This window comes from Triturus cristatus, chromosome 4_2 (genome assembly GCF_964204655.1).
Source record: "Triturus cristatus chromosome 4_2, aTriCri1.1, whole genome shotgun sequence".
NCBI lineage: Eukaryota > Metazoa > Chordata > Amphibia > Caudata > Salamandridae > Triturus > Triturus cristatus.
Window position 1 is genome coordinate 27,185,631 of NC_140586.1, and position 24,475 is coordinate 27,210,105.

Sequence of the window (24,475 nt, forward strand, 5' to 3'; positions counted from 1 at the left end):
GATGATATTAAAAACCATGCCAAGAATCAAAACATTGTGCCAAAAACAATTATGTTTGTGAAAATGGAGCTGGGTAGGACGTCTCAAAAACGATGCAGAATCTAAATCAATGCATTGCCCTGACTACAAACTGAGCAAGGAACCTTTAAGTTAACTTAGTGCATACTCCTAAAAAGTAATTTCTCGATGGTACATCGGGCATAATAAGCTTCCTTGGAAAAATGCACTACCTTAAATATGTGAAAAGCATCGTCTTCACTGTCTCTGTTCTGAGAAAGGAGTCTCTTTTTATAAGCTCAGGAATAAGATAGAAGGGTGGTGTAAACGGTGCCTTCTAAAACGTTTATCTGTACTTGCAAGTTCCTGCTGCTCATCAAAAACAAACATTCTACCGGAAAAGTACACACCAAAGCTCTTCTGGAAACAGCGCCAGAAAATCCTCGACGACTACAGGAAGAGTTGGCCATGGTGGACTTGCATGCATCGAGGGTGACTCACTTCAAGCGAAAATGCTACGAATAAATAAATAAGTCAATCATAGAAACAACTACCTTAGTAACAATTTACCAAACCTGACCCATAAAGGTTGAACCAGAAGCATCTTGGCTTCGCAAAGAAAAACATATTTATCCTTCTTAATCCAAATAACTGACTAATATTCACCGCTCAAATTACTTTCAAATTTCACTATACTAATTCACCACTAATCCTTTATGGGTTCCGGAGTAACGTGCTGCTTGCCGAAAAAGCCCTTCGACGCCTCGTCAGGGTAAGTAAGCGATATATAAATTAAATGACAATACAATACAATACAGTTAGTATCCGTTTCCTATTGCACAAGTGAATACATGCCATACACAACACCACTAATTAAGAAATCATCTAAGCGGCTGAAGCAATTGCTTAGATTCCTTAACATGATTATTATTTCCGGTAACTATTATTAGTTTGCCACTTCATTTACAAAGAAAATAATAAATTAAGTATAGTATGCTCACCATGAATGTAGTAAATCGTCCATACGTTTCATCCTATGTCACCATATCATTCAATGTCAGAACTAAATCAATACAGTAGTGAAATGGTAAATAGTATACTCCAAACCCAATCTGCAAGAGTAGCCATAAAAAACAACAGAAAGGTATACAGAAGACAGAATCATAATTAAACCTAATAATGCTCCCTATAACACATCTAAACAAGCATTGGCATAGCCAATAGGTCTCGCCTTTGGGACCTTATAAGTGTTTAGCCATGCAACAGTTGCGTAACTAAATACTTATAAGGTCCCAAAAGCGAGATCTAATGGCTATGCAAAGCGGCCGTGTGGCCGCGAAAGTGAAAGTGATCGCGATCACGATCAAACATCAAAGCGGCCGTGCGGCCGAAAGTGAAAGTAATCCCGGTAAAACGCGGCGCGCGCGCCCGCGCACATGCACTGTAGCTCTAGGCTGGCCTGGTAGCACTTTTTGGAGCCCTCTCAATAAGTCTCGCCAGACCAGCGCATGCGCTGGGTCAGGCGAGACCTAAAAAATATCGTCTATCTCTGTCTTTAACTTGATATAAATTGTCAGTAATTCTTGGCGAAAAGGATACTCCATCACAACAGTGGCAGAGTATCATCAATGCCAAGAATAAGCTCCGCCTGCCGCATTTAGATGCAGGCAGATCTTCAGGTTAATCATGGCAGAAACTACTCTGTTTCCGCAATGATAAACCCCCCTCCGACGGACCTGGCAAGCAATGGCCGTAAGAGAAACATACAGGTCAATTAGGGTATTGTAGATTAGCAAGTGTACAAATTGCACATACTGCTTTAGATAGGGCAAACGGAAACTAAGTACATATATATCAAAAGTCACATACATGTATCTCTTTATACTTAACTGTTTTCAACGCACAGTTAGTTTTAGAGAGGTTGAACAGAGACATTACAATCCTATTCTTCAGTCAGTGGTCTTTAAAACACAATGGCAAGTCTCTCTCTTACACACTCTCCTAAACATCTGACAGCCATAAGGATGTGCCAATGTTTATTGCTAATCAGTTTTGCTTTGATTGCAGTATGCAGTGATAAAATGAATCAATTCACACCAAGGTTACCATGACGTTCTTTTACTGTTGCATTTCTTCCCTCTCTTTCTTTAAATTCTTTGTTGCTAGCAAAAATTACAATTGTTGAGGTTATACAAGATCACTGACTTATTCTGTTCAAAGCTTTATATCCATTAATATAACTTTCTGGATTTGAGTATTACATTAATCATATGTGTGTAAATAATTCTTATGTGGGTCATTTTTTTTCAATTTCCAAAAAGGCAGGCAGTAGTTTTATGAGTCCTTGTGTTACATCAATAGGTTGAATACATGTTTTGCCATTCAGTATTAAAATCTTTTGTTTCAATAATTAGGATCTCTCATTCCTAATAACTACACGACTATCAAAGTAGCACACACCAATATATTTTCCCATGGTTTCTTCAAACATTGCTGTTTTTTCTCGGCGTCTCAGCACTAAGATAGCATAGGACGGGATAACAGAAGCATCCATGGTTATTTCATGGATCTGTAGATCGAATTCTCCATTCAATACAAAGAAATTATTCTTTAGAACAAAATTTGTCATTCTGCTATGCATTTCGGGTAAAGAGAGAAAGGCAGGTCATCTACTAAAGTATCTAACCTTCTAGATGAACTACAATGGTATACATTTCCAGTGCATCAAGCTTCACCAGGATGCAGTATGGAAGCCAAAGCAAATAATTTTTTTTAATGTTAGGCACATCCTTAGTTTGATGGACTAAGGAGGTTAATGCTTTTACAAAGATGTGACACAAAGTAATATAGGTGAAATCATAATTTTCCTATGATTAAACTAAATGCTAAAATGGGTCGCCTTTGTCTTCCTTTATAGGAATTTCTGTGTCTTAGATAAATGATCTAGGGTTATAAAACTAAAGAATACATTTATTATGGATGTATTAATATTGTGACATTGAGTCCACAACCCAAATTTTGATCCAGTGGGGGAATCAAATGCAGAAATAACTAAAAAGCAGTCATGCACAGATAAAGGAAAGCGAATATGAGACTCTTGATGCAAAACTTGAGAAGGTGTGGGTCAGTATGCTCTTATGGTGTTAGAAATAGCACTACTAGATCTAATGCTGTCTCTTTTTTTCATTCTTTTAAATAGTTTATTTTTTAGTTCCTCAAAGATTAAGATTACTGAAAACTCAACCATAGTAATTCAAAAATGAGACCTTGCTTTAAGTTCACATTCTTAGTGAGTCATGGGGTAAATTGCGCAATCTAAAATATTTGTGCTGTTGGTTTTGTATTCTCTTTATTCCTCTCCGAGTACTCCAAAGTGCAACATCTCAACAACCACTGATGGAAGCTATCAATTGTGGAGTGTTTCGCTATTATAAAATGTAATAAAAATGTACTGAAGAGGGTTCTTAGCACATATATACACTTTGATATCAAAATTCATCTTGAGAAAAGTCACTGGCTTGAGAAGTAAGGAAAGTCAAAATTTGAGAGTACTGATTCTGGTGTCATTCAATGGTGTAACAGATAAATGATTCTAGGCTCCCAACTGAAGAGGTAGTAATTTTATCTTCTGCCTAATCCTTATCTCTATTTGAGGTGATGTTATTTTTCCACATTTGCTTTCATCTTATCTTTGTCCCATTTCTTTTTTCCCAAATATAATTTTTACAAAAAGAAAATATTTATGCTTTTCTGAACATTTTCTTAATTTTGTGAGGAATTGATGTTAGAATGATGTGGTGTCATTGTTCTCAAGTCACTAGACAAACAAATATTTATCCATGTTAATGGCCACAGGTGAAAATATGACTTGACTCATAATGTTTGTGATGTCAGTAGAATGTGCAATGTTATTTTCAAACTGATATATTTATGGTACTTACAGGTCCCCTAAAATTTCACAAACTACATCGTCATTCAGTAGGGGAGAAAATTCACTTTTCAATGTTGTAAACCCGTCTTTTGTTTTTTGGGCCTCTAGTGCTCTCATCATGTTGGAAATCTCTATAATCCCTTCTTCCTACTCTTTGCAAAGTTCAAAATATATTTCTAAAAACAAAGGATAAATAAGGACCCTTTAATTCCCTTGTGATCCTCCTTTCATCCGCATAAGTCATCAGAGCCGTATTGCGTTATTGAACTTTGTACAGTCCGAGTTCCTAAGAGCTTTATTTTTTCTAAATGATGCACTCTAATTTCATTGAATCACTAAAACTATAGTATTCTCCAGAGTACCACTGTCCTTACTGCAGTCATTTACTATAAACTACTTTAAAAAAGACATCTGTCTTAAAAAATGATGTATTTCTGAGGCAGCCAGACAAAGCAAAGTCACTCGCAGAACAGAACCACTTTCTTTGAGCCATTACTTCTGATGTGGAGATGCTAGATGTTACAATCCCAAGGAGTGATCATTCTACAAACGAGACTTCTAAGTAAAAGAACCCCCATTGAGAAGATTCCATTCCAAAGCGATGTTGCGAACGTTGTCATTATTCGTTTCTAAATACTACTTCCATTGTGGAACTTTGGCTCTAAATAGCGACAAATGTAAAAATAATTGATCCATCATACTCTACAGTAATTTCTTTTATCCAAGCTAGAAAAGCTTTCCTTTTAAAGGGATACCAAGGGATTTAGGCCTAGTTACATAATCAGCAACAGCAGTCAGCAAATGTATTCTGTTTGAGAGATCAGTTTTAAGTAGGGGTGGGCGGAATTTGCGTAATCGCGTTACGCAAATCTCCGCGAAACGGTAAAAAATCTCCGCGAACACGCAGAAATTCCGCGAACACGCGGAATTGCTTGTTCGCGATGCTTTTTTCCTGTTCACAGTTGCTGTTTGCGTGCTTGGGGAGAAATATCTCGCGAACACGCATTTTGAGAACGCGAACAAAAAAAAAATTCGCAAAGTCGCGGAAAGCAGCATTTTGGGCAATTTCGCGTCCTCCGCGGAACGCGAAATTACCGAAATTCCGCAAATTCCGCGAGCGGAACGGAATTTACCGCCCAGGCCTAGTTTTAAGTCCTTTCTTGTTGGCGACACCTGATACATTTGCTTATCAGATCGAATCTTCTGAAGCTTGCTAATGTTTGGGCCAACAAGATATATTCACCCAGTATAGCTGTGAAGTTTATAGCCCCTAACGTCAGTGTACGATAAACAACTACGTCTGCAACACAAGGTCAAGAAACATACTCTACAAATCTAATGTCTAATGTCTGACAGTAAAACACAATCACTAAAATGCAAGTTAATGGCTTCTACTTCACCAAGAAAATAAAGCAGCAATTAACAAAGGCTGAGCTTAAAAGTACAGCTATGGCAGTCTCTACTATAGCTACCACTACAACTAGCGGGCTTCCTAGAAGAGGAATTCTACACAAACTTGAAAAAAAATTATTATGGTGCATCCCAGATATTGACATTTAACTGTTTTACAGCTTGCTGCAAAAGCCCTAAAATGGGTGTAAATCATATTTGTTATGCAGATTTAAGCGTTTCATCCCCCAGATTTGCCGTTCATCCACACCTAAATCCTCGTGATAATTAGGCTTTTGATGATTAAGCTCCACGTCCTCCAGTATTTTGTCAAGGTTACTAAACTCCAGCTTGACAAGTGCAGGGTTTACACACTCCTAGTTGGTGTGAGGAAAGAAATGCGAGTAAGCTTCTCTGGAAGACATGAAAAAACATTTCCTTCTAAACTGAAGAGGGCAGATTTAAGCACGGCGAAGACATCAGAGATTTTCTAGTTTCAGAATAAGTTGTACTTAAATAGAAAAATATCCTCACATATTACCTGTCCTTCAAACAATAAAGTCAGAAAGCCCTATTAGTACACAAAGGCAGGTGTCCCTAAAGGCTCTATCATCTCACCCATGCTTTTCAACATCTACATGAAGTCATTACTGGCACTAATCAACCAGTTTCACCTCACATGTCATAACTATTTTTTTCCTGGAGTTTTATCGAGCACAAACTTGTCCCAAAAGTATCAGAGCGCTTTACATGAGCACCAGTTGAGATAACTCCTTGAGTGCTCATGACGGCTCCCGGCCGTCATGAGTCACGATGGGCGTGTGCTCATGACGGCCGGGAGCCGTCCGAATGTTGCCGCTCCGCCCACGCGGTATTAATTCCCCGTCTGTGCAAGAGAATTAATCAGTGGGCGGAGTTCGGACGGCTCCCGGCCGTCATGAGCACACGCCCACCATGATTTATGGCGGCCGGGGGCCGTCCTGAGTACGGGAGCGCTACGCCCAACCCCGCCCCTCTCGCACCGCGGCAGAATTTGCACCGCGGCGAAGGGGTTAAAGACAGACACATTCAGTTTTTTTTTGTTAGGCACAGGGAGATTAAGTGATGTGTCCAGAATCACAAGATGTCGAGCATCCCTGCCAAGACTCAAACCCGTTTCCCAGCATTAAGGTCGACCACTCTAGCACTAAGGCCACATCTCCTCCCTAACTATGCAGATGACACAAATACTCCTTCAACTGGAAAGCCCCAGTTACATTGGAAACTCACAATTCTTCAGTTGTCTCAGACGATTGGAAAAATTATGACCCGCTCTGTGCCTGACCTGACGATCTGAGCCCACCTCCTAAAGTATCTAAGGAAGTAAGAAACCTTAATTACCATGGGCTTCAAGTTATCAATGAATGCCCAAGTGGACAAATTAGCAAGAGGAAGCTTCATTATCATGAAAACTCTGCGATGCATCTTCTCCCACCTGGTATTTGCCACACAAGTTCACGGCTACTATTTCTCTTGTACTGTCTAAACTTGATTACGCCAATGGCCTCTACCACAGTTCATCATTATTAGGGCTCCCGCTTTTAAGGTATTTTTTTTTTGTCATTTTCATCTCTATTTATCCTTATTTATTTTTTGTCAACTTTATCTGTATTTATCCATATTTATTAGGGGTTTTGTGAAAAAAGTAAAGCTGAAACTGGTATATTTCCACATTTTTTTAACCAATAAATATGGAGTCATGCTTGAATGCCTGTCAGGTTTCAGTGATATGAACAGCAGCAGAAGATAAATCAATGCACTTTATGAAAATATGCACATTTCAGTATCAGCCTTGTGCATAGCTACTGCTGTTTAAGCCTCTTTACTAAAATTACTTTCTTTTTTTAACCCCCTTACCTAGCAATACACAGTATTGGCCAGGCAGTCATGACAAAGTGTATTTAGAATCACTCAAAAAGTACTGAATTTCTGTTTTTATCCACATTTAAAAATTAATACAGACAAGAAAATAAATGGTTTTATGTCTGTATTTATCTGTAAAAATCAGTAAAAACTGAAAACAGGGAGCCTTAATCATTATCAACTAGGAAAAGACCACAATGGATTCAGAACTCTGCTACCAGACTACTCCTACATGTAAAGCCACAAGCTCCATCTCCCCTGCTTCAAGGGACCTACATTGGTTACCTGTTGCCAGAAGATCCACCTTCAAGCTGCTTTGTACAGACCCCCCAGGATTTTGCGATTTGCCAAAAATTCGCTAAATCAACACTTTTGTAAAAATGCAGGATTTTTACAAAAGTGCCCGCAAAATATGCTGAAAAACAACTGCAGTTCACCCTCTTTTTACTGGCTCTGTGCTGCCACTGAGCCAGTAAGGAGAGGGTGAGCAACAGGGCAGCAGAGGTGTTAAATTCCTCTGCTGCCTCCCTTTGAAATACCGCTAATACTGAACAATTAGCCTGCAGGCCGCCTCATAGGTTTGTGTGCCCCCTGCGGACCCTGCAGGCCACTGAAAGGCAGTCCTGTCCCCCACCCTTCAAGGCCCTTCTATACCTCGGCTCCCCATTGTCTCTCATTAACCCCTAACCTCCCCCATGTCTCCTAATTATTTTTTACCAACCTAAACCTTCGCTGACATCAAATACCCCCCCCCCCCCCTGCCTCCGCCCCTGCTGGCCTGCACGCATAGGTTGTCTGATGCACAATAGGGCAGGTTTCATATTGTAATAAGCTCTCTTTGGCATCAGACACCCTCCGATTCCAGGCACTATGCTGCTGGAGACTCTGCAACATTACAGACGGTAACATAGCACAGTCTCCAGCAGTGACAGGGCACAAGCCTTCGGTATTTCTGTGACGGGCACATTTTTTACCCACCGCAAAAACTACCTCGTTTTTTTTAGGTTTGGGGCCGCAAATGTAGCTTTTTTTAGCAACGAAATTTGCCACCCAAAGCTGCAATATCCTAGGGGTCTGTATAATTGTTTTTTTACCTACCCTCAACGTTCTCTGATGGCACTCCCTCCCCTTTGCCTCCGCCGCTGCTGCCCTGCATGCATAGGTTGCCTGATGCCAAAAAGAGCAGGTTTCATTTTGTAATCTGCTCTCTTTAGCATCAGACACCCTCCAATTCCAGGCAGAGTGCAGCTGGAGACTCTGCAACGTTACAGACTGTGACATAGCACAGTCTCAAGCAGTGACAGAGCACAAGCCTTCGGTATTTTTGTGGCGGACACATTTTCGGCCCACTGCAAAAATACCGCAAATTATGAGGCTCTGGGCCGCAAATATTGCTTTTTTTGGCCATGAAATTTGCCACCCAGAGCCACAAAATCCTGGGGGGTCTCTTTGTATCACCCACAAAGCAGTACATGCACCAGGACCACTTTTCATCAGGTATAAAATCCCTAAATACACTCAACAAAGGAACCTCCGCTCAAGATTGGCACCTCACCTAAAAACCACACCATACAAGGATTAAACATAGGTGGAATATCTTTCAAGCAGCCAAACTATAGAATTCATTACCCCTAATCATAAGATTCACAGATAACTATCTTACCTTCAGTAGACTACCAAGAGTTGGCTCTTTCCAACATAACCACCATACTCAACTTACTGTACAGCATATCCCTGTGCTTGTAAAAAACAAATGATTTGATTATATGTATGAAACCAGCTATGTTTATTTCTTTGTATATATATATGTATAATAACTATGTCGGGTTTTTTTGTCAAATATATTTTATTTGTTTTTATGCACAAAATACAATAGATAACAGGAGTTTCAAGGCATCCTCACATGTGGGCACTAGGTGCAATGAGGCGGTAAGTAGCTGCTAACACTGAACATTCCAAATCAGTCCAACCCAGTAGCATTGGAGTGCTAAAGGGGATTACAGTTCCTTATATGGATGGGTATGGGTTGTATCCAAAACAACTATTGATGATAGCCAGTGTGGTAATAAGTGTCCCATCTTTCTTTTGTAGTGAGAATAGCCAAAAAACCTTTTTCAATGGGAGGCATTGGAACAGTTCATGGTTATAAAATAACAGGAACAAGAAATCAAGAGTGAAAAAAACAATCCCCCCTTCCCTCCCACCCCCCTCCCGGACAATGGTGGCGGCAGCTAACCCACAGCCGGGCTGGTTATGGCTGTGTGAGGCAAATCATAGTTGGAAGAGATGAAGGGCCCTAAGCGACGAGGGGCATACAGCGGATGGCAGACCATGTGAAAGGAAGGCAACCAGCGGTCCCCACCGGAACTTAAAGTTCTTAAAGTTGTCTTGAAAGATAGATGACATACGCTCCAAACTGAGCAGTTTCCACAGCCTAGAGTGCCACAGGGAGATCGCTGGTGCCTCCTACCGTTTCCAGGCGGCAGCCAGGGTAACTTTCGCTCCGCCTATGCACAACCACATAATCGTTTTGTCTGCCCGAGTCTGATGTTCAAGTGTAGAATCACGGAGACCCAAAAGTACCCCCGCCAAGGTGGTTGGAATGGGGTACCCCAGTATATCTTTAATATGCCAAAGGATTTCCTCCCAGAAAGGGCGAATAGTCGGGCAGTCCCACCAGATATGTTTAAATTCTCCCAGTAGTCCACACCCTCTCCAGCATCTGTCAGAGGTGTCAGGAAAGATCTGTTTGAGCCTAGAGGGGTGGAGGTACCAGTCCATCATGGTCTTTAGGTGGGCTTCCCTTAAATCTGAAGAGTGATTAAAGCGTGTAATGTCTGTCCATAGGTGTCCCCATTCAGTATCCGAGATGGGACGTTGTAGAACGTCTTCCCAAGCGGACATGTAACTCGGTCTCGGGGAGACCGTAGTGGTGAGAAGAAATTGGTAGAGGAAGGAGATCGTCCCTCTCATAGTGGTGGTCTTGGTGAGGAAGGATTCGAAGCGTGTAAGGGGCCGGGTGGCTGCATCGCGTATTGCTGGTGTTAGGGCCCAGTGCATCAATTGAGTGTAGTGGTACCGTTCTGTGGGTCCCAGTTATAGTCCAATAACTATGGTTTTAAAATATATATTCTTTAGGTCTGCTAAGAGATGTATATATTGTTAATAGTTAAATATATATATATTCTATGCTTAACATGTTTACAGATGATAAATGATCTTCCTTATACATGTATACCCTTTCTACGTAGTTATGTATCTGTATGCTTATTACTTTACTACTTTATTCCTACATTAGAATTGGAAAAAAAGAACTCTCTCCAATGCACTAATCTCTCACGTGATACCTCTCTCAATATAATGTCTACCTCCACTCTCTGACTCATGCCAAACCTCATTCTACTACTATGATCTCCAAACTAAACCTTCAGAGACCTTTCCCTCCCATCCCTCCTTCGCTCACCCAAAAACTACTATGGTCTCCCAAGCAAATCTCTCTAAATTCTTCCCTGATATTACCCTCCTTTGACTCATCCCAAACCTTATTTCACTACAATGATTTCCCTAAACCCTTTCTAGAGACTCTTCCCTCCTCCATTTACTCATCCCAAGCCTCATGTTACTACTATGATCTTCCCGAAAACACTTTCTAGACTCTTCCCTCTTTTATTCCTCCATTATCCTATTCAATCTAACTAACAGAAATGCATGTCCCCACTCCAATTAACACGTATTTCCCCATACTAATCCACCACTAATCCTTTTTGGGTTCCGGAGTAGCGTGCTACTCACCAAAAATCATTTTGACGTCTCCTCAGGGGTAGTAAGAGTGATATAAATACAATTACAATATACTCAACAAACAAATCGTAAGGTAAACAACACACTTCAATGACCGACATAAGAGTTATAACAAAAGTTTCAGACAATAAAATAATGTGGACTCCACTGAGGAAGGAAGCAGACCGTTAAGGGAGAATGTTTTCTCATATACTTAAAGTAGATGGTGTTGGGATTGATGAAGTGAAGGTGTCTAGGATGGACAGTGTGGTGTTAGAGCCAGTACAGATCTGGGGATATGAACACAAAGAAAGGATTAGAAAGAAAACATTTTTTCTCATTTTAATAAATGGGAAACTGTTCAACACTGCAGTCCTTCTTGTTTATCTCCTCTTTAGTCGGCCTCTTATTTGAGTGTACCTCTGAACAGTTCCGTTTATCTACGCTGGAAACAATCATGGCAGACGTGGCTTGTGCAGAATTCCCACAGCTAAATCCAAATGCTTTTGCACAGCAAACTACAAAAGTGATCCAGGAAGTCTTGTTTTTTTGTTTTGCTTTTGCAAGAATAGGCTTTATTTGATGCATTTTCTCCTAGAAGGTCTGTTCCCTGGAGCTATGTTGGGAAAAAAAGACTCGCCAGTACTCTCAGCTTCGCTGAGATAGTGCAGACTCTGGATCAGAGCCTTCATCTAGGGCTGCTTTGCTCTACTTCAATGAAACTAATATTATTCCATGGGAACCTATTTTCAGATGCATGAACAACTGAGTCACAGCAGCCCCCCGTATATTGATGCGTGGATAAATGCTCCATTGAGCTTTTGAATTAATGTGCGGTGGTATGGCTTATTAGAGTTTACTAGCATGGCACTATTTTCATTGTTTTCCAGTATCTGACATTGCTAGCTCTGTTCTAATCCATGCTATGATTATGAGCTAAGCAGAAAGGATAGCAAGTAAGGATGCTAGGGATCCATTCTACTCTAATGACCCATCGGAATTCTCTTGTCTAACACAGTATAGAACACACAAGCTCACAGATCACCAAACAATATAGTTTGCTCCATTCTGTTAATATAGAGCTATCAAGTGCCACATACAGCATGATGTTGATTTGGGAACTAAGCTGAACAAGCTTCAAAAGAAGAAGGGAAACCAAAAATACATAATAAACCAGGTACGCACAATTGATAAGGTGGATTGGGACGTCTTTCTCCTAAACACCAGTAACATATTTATGTAATTTAAGGGGCAAGGGAGAGCCTTTCATAACACTGTGCCTTCAACAGAAAAAATCCTCCCTCCAAAACTCTGATTGCGCGTAGGGGGCTTCTTAATGTATGTCTAGTAGAAGAATGTGGGCCCTCCCTTCCTGTGATGTTTTGGAATTGTTTAATTTATAAATACCTAATGTTTTCTCCAAAAATACCATATGTACCATCGCTGAAATTTAAAATTCCACACTCTTACTTCGATGGAGCCACTTTAGTGTGTGAAGAAACCCAGCAGAAGACCTGCAGCAGGAGCAGCACCCAGCACACTCGTCGGCAGACAGAAAAAAGAACAGGCGGAATGCTGGGTAAGTACTGGTTAAGTACTCCAGGATGGAGGGGGGTGGGTAGGGGTCCCAGCACTACTCTGTTCTTTTTCTCTGTCAGGAAGATGGTTATCTCCATAAGTAAGGAATGGGACGAAGACTGGAGGGACCAGGGGTAATAACTGTAATCGATTATCCTTATGTAAATGTCCAGTTTTTATATATAACTTACTACAGCTAACAGAGCATTACTAAGCGTTCACAATTTTAAACAATGGTAAATGAAACACAGAGATATAAAATGATTTGACAAGGGCTATACATTTACATCCAGTGGCGAAATAGTCTCCAAAACAGAATACTTCAGAATAACTACGGCAATTATCTTATACCCCTGTACCTCCCACCTCAAAGCACTGCACATCTGAATGATACAGATAATCCAACCACTTCCCTACACAACAAAAAGTGCTAAGAAGAATATCACTGGCTAGCAACAGCTGAAAAGAACCCACCAATCTAGAGAAGTGAGAAGATAATTTGCCACATTTGATCCGAGTAGGCAAGCACTGTGGATTACTACGAGTTCTTTCCAGAATATTTAGACACTCTGTGATGACTACAGATCACCTGTCACACACAAAACTGCTAGGGCAAGGAATAGGTGAGATCACTAAAGTAGAACAAAACACACTGGTGTGCAAGAATGAAACGACATCACCTGAATACAGCTGAAAACAGTGTAGTAGGAAAGAAAACATCACAAATTAGCATCACTCAAAACCAAACTAGCAGAAGAAAGTGGCATCACGAATCAACTGATCGTCATGAACAGATCAATACTGTATTATAAAACACATGAACCACAGAAATACATAAAGATATGCCTTGACGAAGTCACATAACAAATTTCACCGCTCTCCCAGAATTAAAATAGGATAGGAAAAGTACACAGTAAACATGACTCACGTAATTAAAATGAGTATAAGGTCTGAAGCTCTACTCCAGCACAACCGAGCAATGTCACTGAAGGGTGGCATTAAAAGAGCTCAACTTCAATAACATACTGGCTCGCAGTGAAGTTGTCAAAGATCACTCACGCCTTTCAGACATCACAGCTGTCTTCAATCAATGCATATCAAGATAGAGAAACATTAGCATGCTGTGGCTAGCTACTGATAATTTGGGGTTTATAAAACGTACCCTGTGCGCAAATAAAAAAAACATTAAATATAAGTACAGGGATGGGTTAATTTGCCTGTATACATGGAATGCATTAAGATATTTTAAGAGAAGCATCTTTAAAAGCATGAGAAATAAAATGCAAGTAGTATAAAACTGCTGAGTGGAATATATAAAGGAAAATCATGCCTGAACGTGCGCTATACCTTGAACTTTTTTTTAATCTTCAAATTAAGATCACCCACCTCCGCCCCCTTAGAGCCACCATACCCCTCAAAGAAGGTAAACCAAAAGAGTATGAAAAAAGGTGAAGGGCCTTAGCTGCGGCTGGTGATTCTGGTATGACTTCCTTTCATTCCGTGCATGTAAAGTGCCAGAATCGACACGGGGGTTATCCGATTAGAAATGCTTTCAGATGCATTCTTCAGCTCTGCCAAATGGATCCGGCCGATCTCCTCATGAAGCCATTACTAAGTGCAGAGCTCACAAGCCTTTGGAAGGCTATCCATAGGGGGCTTGGTGTGCTGTTTCAGAACATGGAAAACATTTAAAAAATGCAATAAAACAAAACACCAATAAAGGCTTTGAATGAAACAAAAAGACCCAAAATGGAGGAAGGCGGAGCAACAGATGTGAGGTGACACAAACTCTTTTTCTCCGTACTGCTGTCTCAATAAAATAAAGCGTAGCGAGGAAATTAAGCAAACGATGTTTTTGTTTCAATTAGGGTGCCTTTCGTCTGCCCTAGAGCTCTGGGGGTATCACTAATAGGTAGAAGATGCAGATGAAAAGAAAACACAGGCAAAAAGGGGTATTTTAGCAGAAAAGGGAGCAGTTTAGAGAAAGAGCTAATATATTTATTGCACACAATGACAAAATGATTTGCCTCTTACAAATAAAAAGTGAACGCGTAATGGTGGGTGGAGGAGAAACGAATGAGTTATTTGAAGAGGCAGTGAAGGATGCAGTGAGGATTGGAAAAGATTGAAGTGGCCCTGGCATATGTGGGAAGAGAAGAGATTTGTGGAGGTGTCATTTTAAGAATATGACACCTAAGTGATGCCACAGAAGTGAGGGGGGAGGAAGCAAAGAGGGGACTGTTTATTGGGACTGAGCAGAGATTAAAAAAGGAAGAGAATGGGATATGTTATATTGTAAATCAATTAAACATACAATAACCAATAAATACACTCATCAAAAAACTTAAGAGGATCCAATTGTAATCACAGCATATATGCAAACCATTGCGGGAACTGATGCTCTCTAGAAAACTGTTCATCCACACAGTGTCCCTATTCGTACTCAACACTAACACCTTGCATAAAGCCTAGCAGAGTGCCACCAGACCTCAAAAAGCCTCTATAAACATTCCCCAGCTCTCTCTTTGGTATGTACGGGCACAACACCTGTAGTTCAACACCAAACACGACTCATCTAAAGCTAAAAGGCAAAATGCTCTCACCTAAAGTTCAATATGGATTTTCATATCCTACTAAATTTTTCAAAGCCACAATCATGTTTTGCACATATAAATACATTACACATCAGTAGTGTAGACAGTGTGTCATGGGCCCTAGTGCCAGGAAGTGAAATGCCCCCCTGCCTGCTGTTGGAATTATAAAATACAGCAATAATCAGGGTTCAGTGGGCCCTTCAGGCCTCTGGGCCCCAGTGCCACTCTACCTGTTGCACCAATGGTAGCTACAACCAGGTATACATTGTTATATAAGACACATTTTCATGGGCATGCTTTTGATTTGTCTTTCTTCATGCTGAAGACAATCTTGTAGGTGACCAGCCCGATAACCAACACGTTTCGCCATGCAGCAGTGCACGTAGGCCTGGGGCTATCTCTAGATTTTGATTCTAAAAGGATGCTGAAGTAAGATGTTCTCTGCATCTGTATTGTTGTTATATTTTGAAGGACAAGTCCAGCCTCACTAGTGGTGAAAGTTGTTATGATAGTTGCTAACTACTCAGGGATTTGTTATTGTACCTTAACAGTGGTTAAGGATCTTTATGGAGAGTCTTTGAGAATAGTTATACATCTGTAGGAAGGGTCTGTTTGGTATTGCTTTTGAAAAGCCTTTTAAAAAGAGCCGACAGCCCCCTGTTCAGTATTGGTTTGGTAACTGCAGTCCTGTATGACTGTATGAGGCCAAAATGCGGTCTGGATCCCAGATTTAGGCAATGCCCCTGCATCATTGCCATCAATAACATGAAACCCATCAAATGAGAACTAGCTCTAACCTCGCCTCCAACCACCCTGCCGTGGCACTGACAGACCTCCTCCACCTCTGGTGCTCAGTCGCGCTCACAACAGAGTCATTATGGGACACTGATCACGACCATCATGGAAGTCTGGTGAGGAGACATAGTTAATCGTCTCTCAGGTCTTTCTACAGCCAAACACCACACCAGGAAGGAGCCCACTAGGCGAACTAAGTTTCTATAAACACAATAGTGCTGCAAAGTTCTTTCTTGTCGCAAGCTAGCACTACACAAAACACATAAACAGCAATCTCTGAGCTTAGGGTTCTCCTGGCAGAAACTCGCTAGTCTTTCTCTATGTCAATGAAATCTGGGTCCCCAATGGACTTGCCCTGAAAATCGACTATATCTTTTCACAGGAATACTGCATTAATATCAATAGTAAGCACAAAACAGATCAGCCAAATTTAGCCATAATTTCATCCTCTTACCCCCGTTAGCCATGTTATATAATCCTTGGTTCAAGCACCTTCTTGTGCCCTACTCCTGGTCTACCACTGCCATAATTATGTGTCTTATTTTACTAGTCCTGTGCCAGGCCTCTTCCGTCAAACCGTACTTGACTTCTGCCACTCGTTGTCTGTGACAGCTCGAACCTAGTAATCCTTAGTAATGTTCATCCTTGGTTGGAGGTCAACAATCATTCTGCAAGAGAAACTTCAACTGAACCTTTTTATGTGGCTGTAATTGACCATTGCTCTTCCCTTCCCACCCATGCAATTGGCCATGCACCCATACAGATATTAAACTACAAACTTCCCCTTTAGCATCTCACTTCATTGCCATTAGTGGCCTAGTATTAGGCCCTGCCACTGGTCATGCCCAGCCTACATGCACTACCCCACTAACCAAATCAGGGTTGGCTTGGGACAAACAAATAGGCCAGAGCAAGAAAAAAAAAAAAAGAGGTCCCCTGTAGCGAACCAGATAACTAAAAAAATGGCCCACATTTACAAATTGGGGCAGGTTTTAACTTGCAAAGAGACACTTCTAGGTGTTTCACAAGGTATGGGAGACTACATGCATTTGTGTTTGCAGTAGGTAATGCTTGTTGTGGTAATATCAGGGAAATCAGAAGTAAAAACCGACCAACCTGGCCATAAAACAGCCAAAAAACGGCCCATACACTGACCTATCAGACCAGTCCAGAACCAAATGGACCTACAACACCAAAGCCAGTACGGAATTTAATGATCTGTCATCTAGGAGTCTCAACTCTTTATAAATCCTTAGCAAAAATCGGAAAATGAAATGTGAAAAGTGACACAGCAAATTAGACTGGAGAGTGAGAGAAACAAAATATGTGAAATTAAATGAAGGTTTTTGCAAACTGACTGAAAGGGAAACTTGGAACCACTGAGGCACAATGACTCAACATAAAGCAGACTGCAGTCACATGGTGGGTGCACGGAAATAGCCATCAGAGCATGAAGGGCGTCTGGGCACGCTGCTGCATACAGAATAGTTAGTTAGTTAAGAGTTTTATAGAGTGCGTAGCTGCCCAAGGGCTTCCCAGCGCTAGGAGACCATTATAGAGCAGAAGTTAGAAAAGAATTAGTGATACTGATGGAACAGCCAGGTTTTAATCGATTTTCGGAAGGTTGCCTCTGTTTCCAGAAGTCTAAATTTGCGTGGGAGAGAATTCCATAGCTTGGGTGCCAGATACGCAAAGGATCTACCACCCCACCTGGCTCTGGAATAGAGGTTGCTCTTATCATCTGAGAATTAGGAGAAAGTTCAGAGAATGCATCCTCATAAAAGACCATGGCGGCCTCTGTCACCAGACTGCAGAGTTCTGAAGCTAGAGTTCAGACCATGCGTACTCATGAAAAGAGGTGCAGGTCTCGTCATCAGAACATGCAGTGGGAGTTCAGGGCATGTATCCCCCACAGAACAGAAGGTATGGGTGGCTTCTCACATCAGAACATGTTGAGAGGATTCAAGGCATACCTGAACATACACAAAAGGAGTTGCCTCATCACCAGAACATGCAAAGGGCGTTCAAGTATAGGCATGCATCTCCATATGGTAAATGGGAGGCTTCTGACACAGAAATATGCAAGCAGAGAATATAGTACATGCATTTCCATAGGGAAGAGGAACGGTTCCTATCATCAGAACATACAGAGGTGGTCCAATCCATTCATCTTCATAGGGAAGACGGCTGAGTACTGTCCACAAACTCACGCAAGTGGTTTATGACAAACGACTACGTAGCGTAAACGATGGCTCCTTTCATCAGAATATGTAGATTGGGTATAGGGAATGCAACATAATAAAAAACTTAGGGCCTGGCTCCTGTCGTCAGAAAATGCTGAGAGGGTTCAAGGCATGCATCGTAGGGAACAGTGGGGGCATGTGTCATCAAATATGCAGAGGAGTTTAGGGCATGTATTCAAACAAGGAACTGAGGCAGCTCCTTCCGCCACTCAGAGAGTACTCAAAGCATGCATTACCATGCATTTCACCATGCAGGTATAGAGTACCGAAATAATACCACTGTACCTATTTTGTCAACAGTGACTGGGGTCGAGCATGCAGCATACACAGACGCAGCTAGGGAAGGATGAAGGGCGACTCCTCTCCTGGCCTGTCAACAGAGCATTACATCTATTCAAGGCCATGTTCACCTGTCACCACATCATACATTGAATTCTGCAGCATGCAGCGACCAGCGGATGGTGCGAGAGTATATTGCCAGCATGCAACCATACAATGAAGGCGCTTTACCGTTCAGCAAAGCATGAAGTGAAACCTGCAGTCTGCACCTGCAGAACGGGGAGCTCATCTCTTATAAACAGAGATGCAGGGAACGGCATTGCTGGAGGGCTCTCTTCACTTAGCTGTCAGCGGAGCCTGTAACCTCGCAGGAGGAAAGTTTGCACTTGTTAATATGGTTTGCAGTCAAGCCTGCAGCGTGCACCATTGGACGGAAGGGGTGGGGTGCTCGTCGCCTGTCAGCAGAGCATACATAGCAGCCAGCAGAGGAACGTCAGGCGAACTGTCTTTAACCGTCAAAACGTGTAGCGATCCTGCACCACGCAGAAAGCGGCTCTGCCTATCAACAAAGAAAGAAAGGAAATAGCCTGCAGCAAGCAGCCACTAAAGAGGCTCCTAAGAGCATGAAAGGCAGGACCGGACAACCAATCGTGCGGAAAAGGGGCAAGCGCTGCCAAATCCCACAGTAGCGGGGAGCCGATAACCATGTAAAGGAGAGCGCTGCTCCTATCCTTGGCGCTAGCGGCGAGAGAAAATGCGAAAAGAAGAGAAATGCGAGATGAAGACAAGAGGGAAATGACACACAAATGAGTGTGTATAGCTAAATTCTGAAGTTAGTGTCAATATTGAAGACAGCTGATCCGCATGATAAAGTGGAAAGGGGCGTGGATACGATGGGTGTGCTTGGAAGTTCAGATGTAGAGCCTGACTGGCTGAGTCAGAAGTCAAGCCCATAGCCTTATTACCATACATGTTTTCTGTGACAGCAATGCCCTCTGACTCGCACCACATGTGCCCGCAGCCACCACATTTGACAGCCCAAGAACGCCACTGTTAGGGTGTGTTTATTGCTCGCATTCTGCCAAGTAAACTTTATGGAAGCAGAAGCGCATCTGCCATCTCTGCCCAGTCAATTGGTGTGCTGTTCTGAACTCTGGGTGACCGTGGGAGTGCAATCCCCACCCGCCTTAACTACAAAGCGTCTGCAAAACGCGAGATTTATTTAACCAAGCTTGAGCCAGCAGGTACTCGGGCTGTTATAAGCGTTCTGACGCCTAGCGCCATTTAGGCGCTCTTTTGATTGACATGTATATCCAGCGCGAGACCCTCCAGACCCCCCCCCCCCCCACCCCCACCCAAAAAGCCATCCAACAGAGACACAAACATTTAAAGCGCCTTATGTCGACTGCACTTTGACTGCTCTCCTACCAATCATATTAAACGGCAAGATCAACCAAAAGGATCTCGCAACAAAAATGTGAAGGGGTGCTGTCCATGTGTACAACACCAAAGCAGCCCGACTAGGGCTCTGCCTGGCCAACACTGTTGAGGGGCAGCCCCCGGGCTACGCCATCCATCTGTCTTTATTGAACGTCAACCCCCCACTCCAGTGACGCTGACCACATTTTCATCTTAACCCCTGGTTGCGGTGAGACGCCCGGAGAAACATTCGCCACAGAAACAGATGTGACCTCCAGAAAAGTCAACACGATGCCGAACTCTGAAGGATGAAAGGAGTGACCAGTCCAAAAGCAGAGGGAACCTTAGTGATGGCACAGAAAGGTTCAAAGCAGAGGCATGTAAGGACATTTTAACACATTCTCAGAACACATTGACAGGGTCATTGACAGTCTGCAGGGCTCTCTCAGTGCCAATCAAAACCCTTTCTAAAGTTGCATTCTCGAAGGCAATGCAGTTATATTGTATAGAACAATAGCTCATCGGCCTCATCCTCTAATAAAGACAACAGACAGTGAGAGTTGCATTGCCTCTGAGCTTCACCCACAGGATCATCGCATTCAGTGAGAATACACAATTTATTGACATTTTAATTTCGCATGTTCTCTGACTCAGTGCAGGCAAAGTCTACATACATTCGGGTACTCTACAACAAGAGCATAGCATTCTCTACTGCGCCAAGACAAGTTTTCACACCACGTTAGTGGACACTTGTGTAACAGCGAAACCCAACAGCTGGTATATATAACAAAATGCACAGCACTTCAGAGAAACAGCGCGCTGCCTTTGTTGAACCTCTCTCCAGTAAGCAGGTTGTCACCTGAACATGTATGCCTTTCGCTCAGCCTTTCATCCGCCTATATCATACAGCAAAAGTTAGAGGTAATGACAGCGCTTAGAAACCCAGCAAACAAGTCACTGTAAACCCCGCCAGTAATCACAAGAGCTGCATGAGAGCTATCGATGACCTGCGGAGGAACTTACTTTCTTGAGACATGCTAATGACTGTCTCCGTGGTGGCATGGTACTCGTCCTCCTCCAGGAAGTCGTCCTGTGGGAAGGAGTCCCCCTGGAAGTCGTGCAGGTCCAGGATCTGCTGAAGGGGGGGCGCCTTGGGCAGCAGCTGGTTCACCACCTCCCGGCTGATGTTTGGCGCTTCCTTCATCCTTAGCTTGCTCAGGATCTGCGACTTGATGCTCTCTAGCCGCATCTCTTTGCTGTGCTTCCTCCACTTACACACCGGGCAGCCCTGGTCCTCTCCTTCGGCTGGGGACTTCTCTTCCAGAGGGGACCCTTTGTCCAGTATGGGTTCGTCCCCTCCCCTGGAGAACTCCATAGACAGCACCAAGGCGCAGAGGAAGAAGGGGGACCGTTGCACCAACATTGCCCAGCTGCGGCGCCACCCGCACCTCACTGCCTGCTTTACAGATCCAAATGTGTGCCGGTGCGAGTGACGAGCATCCAATGCGCTCTGGGCATGCGGGGCTCAGGGGTGAAGTTGGAAGAATACTATGGGGGATGTACAAGCAAATGGACTCTCCCCCTTTTTATATCCCAAGTGATCTCTGTTGTAAAAAGCCTTGATTGGTGGAGAAGGTAACAAAAGAGTCCTGGAAGGCCCTGTCACCAAGTTAAAAAAAAAAAAAAAGAGGGAGCGAGAGAGGGAAAGGGGAGCACGCCGAGAGTTTCGTGTGTCACATTCCAGCTTCAGTTTCTCTGTGTCAGTTTTAAATGTGGGCACTTAGTTTTGAACAAGGAGCTCGGGGGCGGAGGGGTTGGGGGGACCTCGCAGCTCTTAAAGACACAAAGTCCCTTTTCCCCCGCCGGACTGGCCAGTGCGCACACCCCTTCTCTTTTTGTAGCAGAAATGTCCTTTCTTTAATGATGCATCTGCTATCTGCAGCACAAGCTTATCAAGAAAACACGCTGATAAATGCACGTCTTTATTGTAGGAAACGTGTTTAATTAACCTGTCTCATTTGCAAACATGTTTCATATTTTCAGACAATCAAATTGATTACAAAATTATGCGAATAGTTACCTCTCACCTAAGTGCTACTGAGGCTTGGCGCTGAAGACGGCTGACGCGAATACCTGTAAAAGTGAATTGTCTGAGCTCAGAGCGTGTCACAAATAGACAGACCCCTTTGAACTCACATTTTCCCAGATCAAACACTGGGCAACACAGAGTCACACAATTATTTAATAAAGAGTTTTGAGGAGCGCTGCTTGTTGTCTTGTGGTACTTAGAATTCTATTTTGCAGTACATTCTTCAGTAAGGTTTAAGTTAAGGGCAAACAATAAGTATGCAACAAATGCATAATTTATGTATTTATGCATATTTATATAGCGCTGTTATTAACCAAAGGTGCTAGGGCGATTTACAGGAGAATATTTAATTACATGGAAGTTACAGATGGTTTAAGATAGACAATACAGCTATAATTACAAAGGTTGAAAGCACAGATCATTACGTAAAACAGAATGCAGAAAAGTCAAAAAGGTCGAGGTAATATACAGAGTGTACAAAAGGTATATATGGCTGTAAAAAGGTTGAGTAGTATAGAGGTCTGTGTCAAGAGTTGATTACAATGTTTAAGCTAAACTACCTTTGGAAGAGAAAGGCTTGCAGGTCCGTTTTGAAAGTCAGTGAAGTAGTTGTGTTCAGGTTTGGAGGTAGTGAGTTCCAGATTGTGGTTGCCCTTCCCTAAAAGGATTGTGCCATCAGTTGTTCCCTTTCAAAGGAGCGGGTCAAGGAGCATTGCTTTGCAGTCTTGTGATGGTCTGGAGCCGAGTGATAGCTTGAGCTTGTCAGTCAGGTACTAAGAAGTGGATCTGTGCAGGGCTTTATGGGTGATGCAGGCAGTCTTGTAGCCTTGCTTCAATTGGCAACCATTAGAGTGATCAGTATGGGAGTAATGTGGTCATTTCTTTTGGCCCTTTAGACGAACTGTTGTGCAGAGTGTAAAATCGTTTTCAGGAAGGTGAGATAAGTTCAGGGAGAGCAGTCAGGAGAGGGTTACAATAGTCTATTCTAGAGAGCACCAGTGTATGAGCAAGAGATTTAAGATCTTCTTCTAGGATACGTCAGATTGCCCACTAAAGACATGGTTGATAGCAAGCGATTATGGCCCTTGTGCTTATCAGAGAATGTAGGTTGAGTCTTTTGTCTAGGGTGACTCCCAGAGACTTGGCACTGTCAACAATGCAGGATTTACTGTTTAGGATGTTGTGTATGTCCAACTAGGACTACAACGGAGGTGTTCATTTGGAAGGGGAGATAAGGGGAAATTTAGTTTTAGAAGGGTTTAGCTGCAAGGTATGAGAGGTCATCCAGTCGTGAACAGAGGGTTTATGGTGGTGGCGAGCGAGATATTGTTTTGTGAGTAGAACTTTAGGTACAGCTGTGTGTGATTATTCATGACTTCGTAAGAAGGACTCCCAGTGGCTTGATGTATAGGTTGAATAGGGTTGGGGCAAGGATGGACCTCAGGGGTACATCCTGGCCCACCGCAATTGGTGAGGAGAGATAGTTATCAATTTTTACTTACTGCTACCTGCCCAAGAGGAATGAAGCAAACCATTTCAGGACCATACCATCAATGCCCATTCGATTTTTGAGTGTGTTTAAGAGCATGTGGTGATCGACCATGTCATGATAGGTCAAGAAGAATCAGGAGGCAAGGGCTCTCTGTGTCTAGAATAAGAAGAGCATCGTCGACCACCTGTAATAGAGCGGTTTCTGTGCTGAGGCCCTGATTGAAACCAGATTGGAATTCTTCTAGGAAGTCGTTGTTTTGATGTGCTGGATAAGTTGCTCTGCTACACATCTTTCAATGATTTTTGAGAGGAAAGGCAGGTTTGAGATCGGACAATAGTTGTTGAGGTCGTTGGTGACTGAAGAATTTTTTTTAGATAGGGGTGACTTGTACAGTTTTGAGTAACAAACCACAGGAGGATCCCCATAAACCCAGTTGAGACCTGGGTGAATAGTATGTAGCGTGCAACAATGTCTCAACAGGTATTATTTAGTTGACAGTTTTACTTATAAAGAAGCACGTACATAGAAAGTTGCTAGGGAGGGGGGAAAAAAGAGACAAAAAACTAAAGGTCAATAAATGCAAAAAATCTTTTCATGTATATGGTCAAAAGACAAGACAAAAGCACTCTGTTAAATTAAATGGCATGTAACCTGTACAAAACTGTGCACAAGTGTTCGTGAAAAAGGTAAATGGCGCAAGTGACAAGTGAAGGATTATATACAGCTGTAAACGTCGCAAAAAAAGAACAACAATATATACATTGAACTCTTATAGGCCCCCATATATTAATACATTAATGAGCAAAGTTAATTTTGTGGGATCTATGGCGCCATCCTCATGTTTGTTTTGCCTGGTTTCCCGCTGTATATAATCCTTCACTTGTCACTTGTGGTAGACTCCAGCTACACCAGGGTCATGCTGCACCTCACTCCTCCGGCAGGGTTGGAGAGCTTCTTTTCTCTCTCAGAAGTCAGGGTGGCTTCTAG

The 24,475-nt window shown here is 42.5% G+C and overlaps 1 protein-coding gene across 1 annotated transcript in view; it reads right to left on the reverse strand.

Moving 5' to 3' along the window:
* GDF11 (growth differentiation factor 11) overlaps positions 1-21,669 on the reverse strand; it is a 783,635-nt gene extending 761,966 nt beyond the window's left edge. Inside the window, exon 1 of the mRNA XM_085600269.1 lies at positions 20,931-21,669. Coding sequence (XP_085456395.1) covers positions 20,931-21,330 — 400 coding nt within the window. The 5' untranslated portion in view covers positions 21,331-21,669. The remainder of the gene's footprint in view (positions 1-20,930) is intronic.
* Between the last annotated feature and the right edge of the window lie 2,806 nt (positions 21,670-24,475).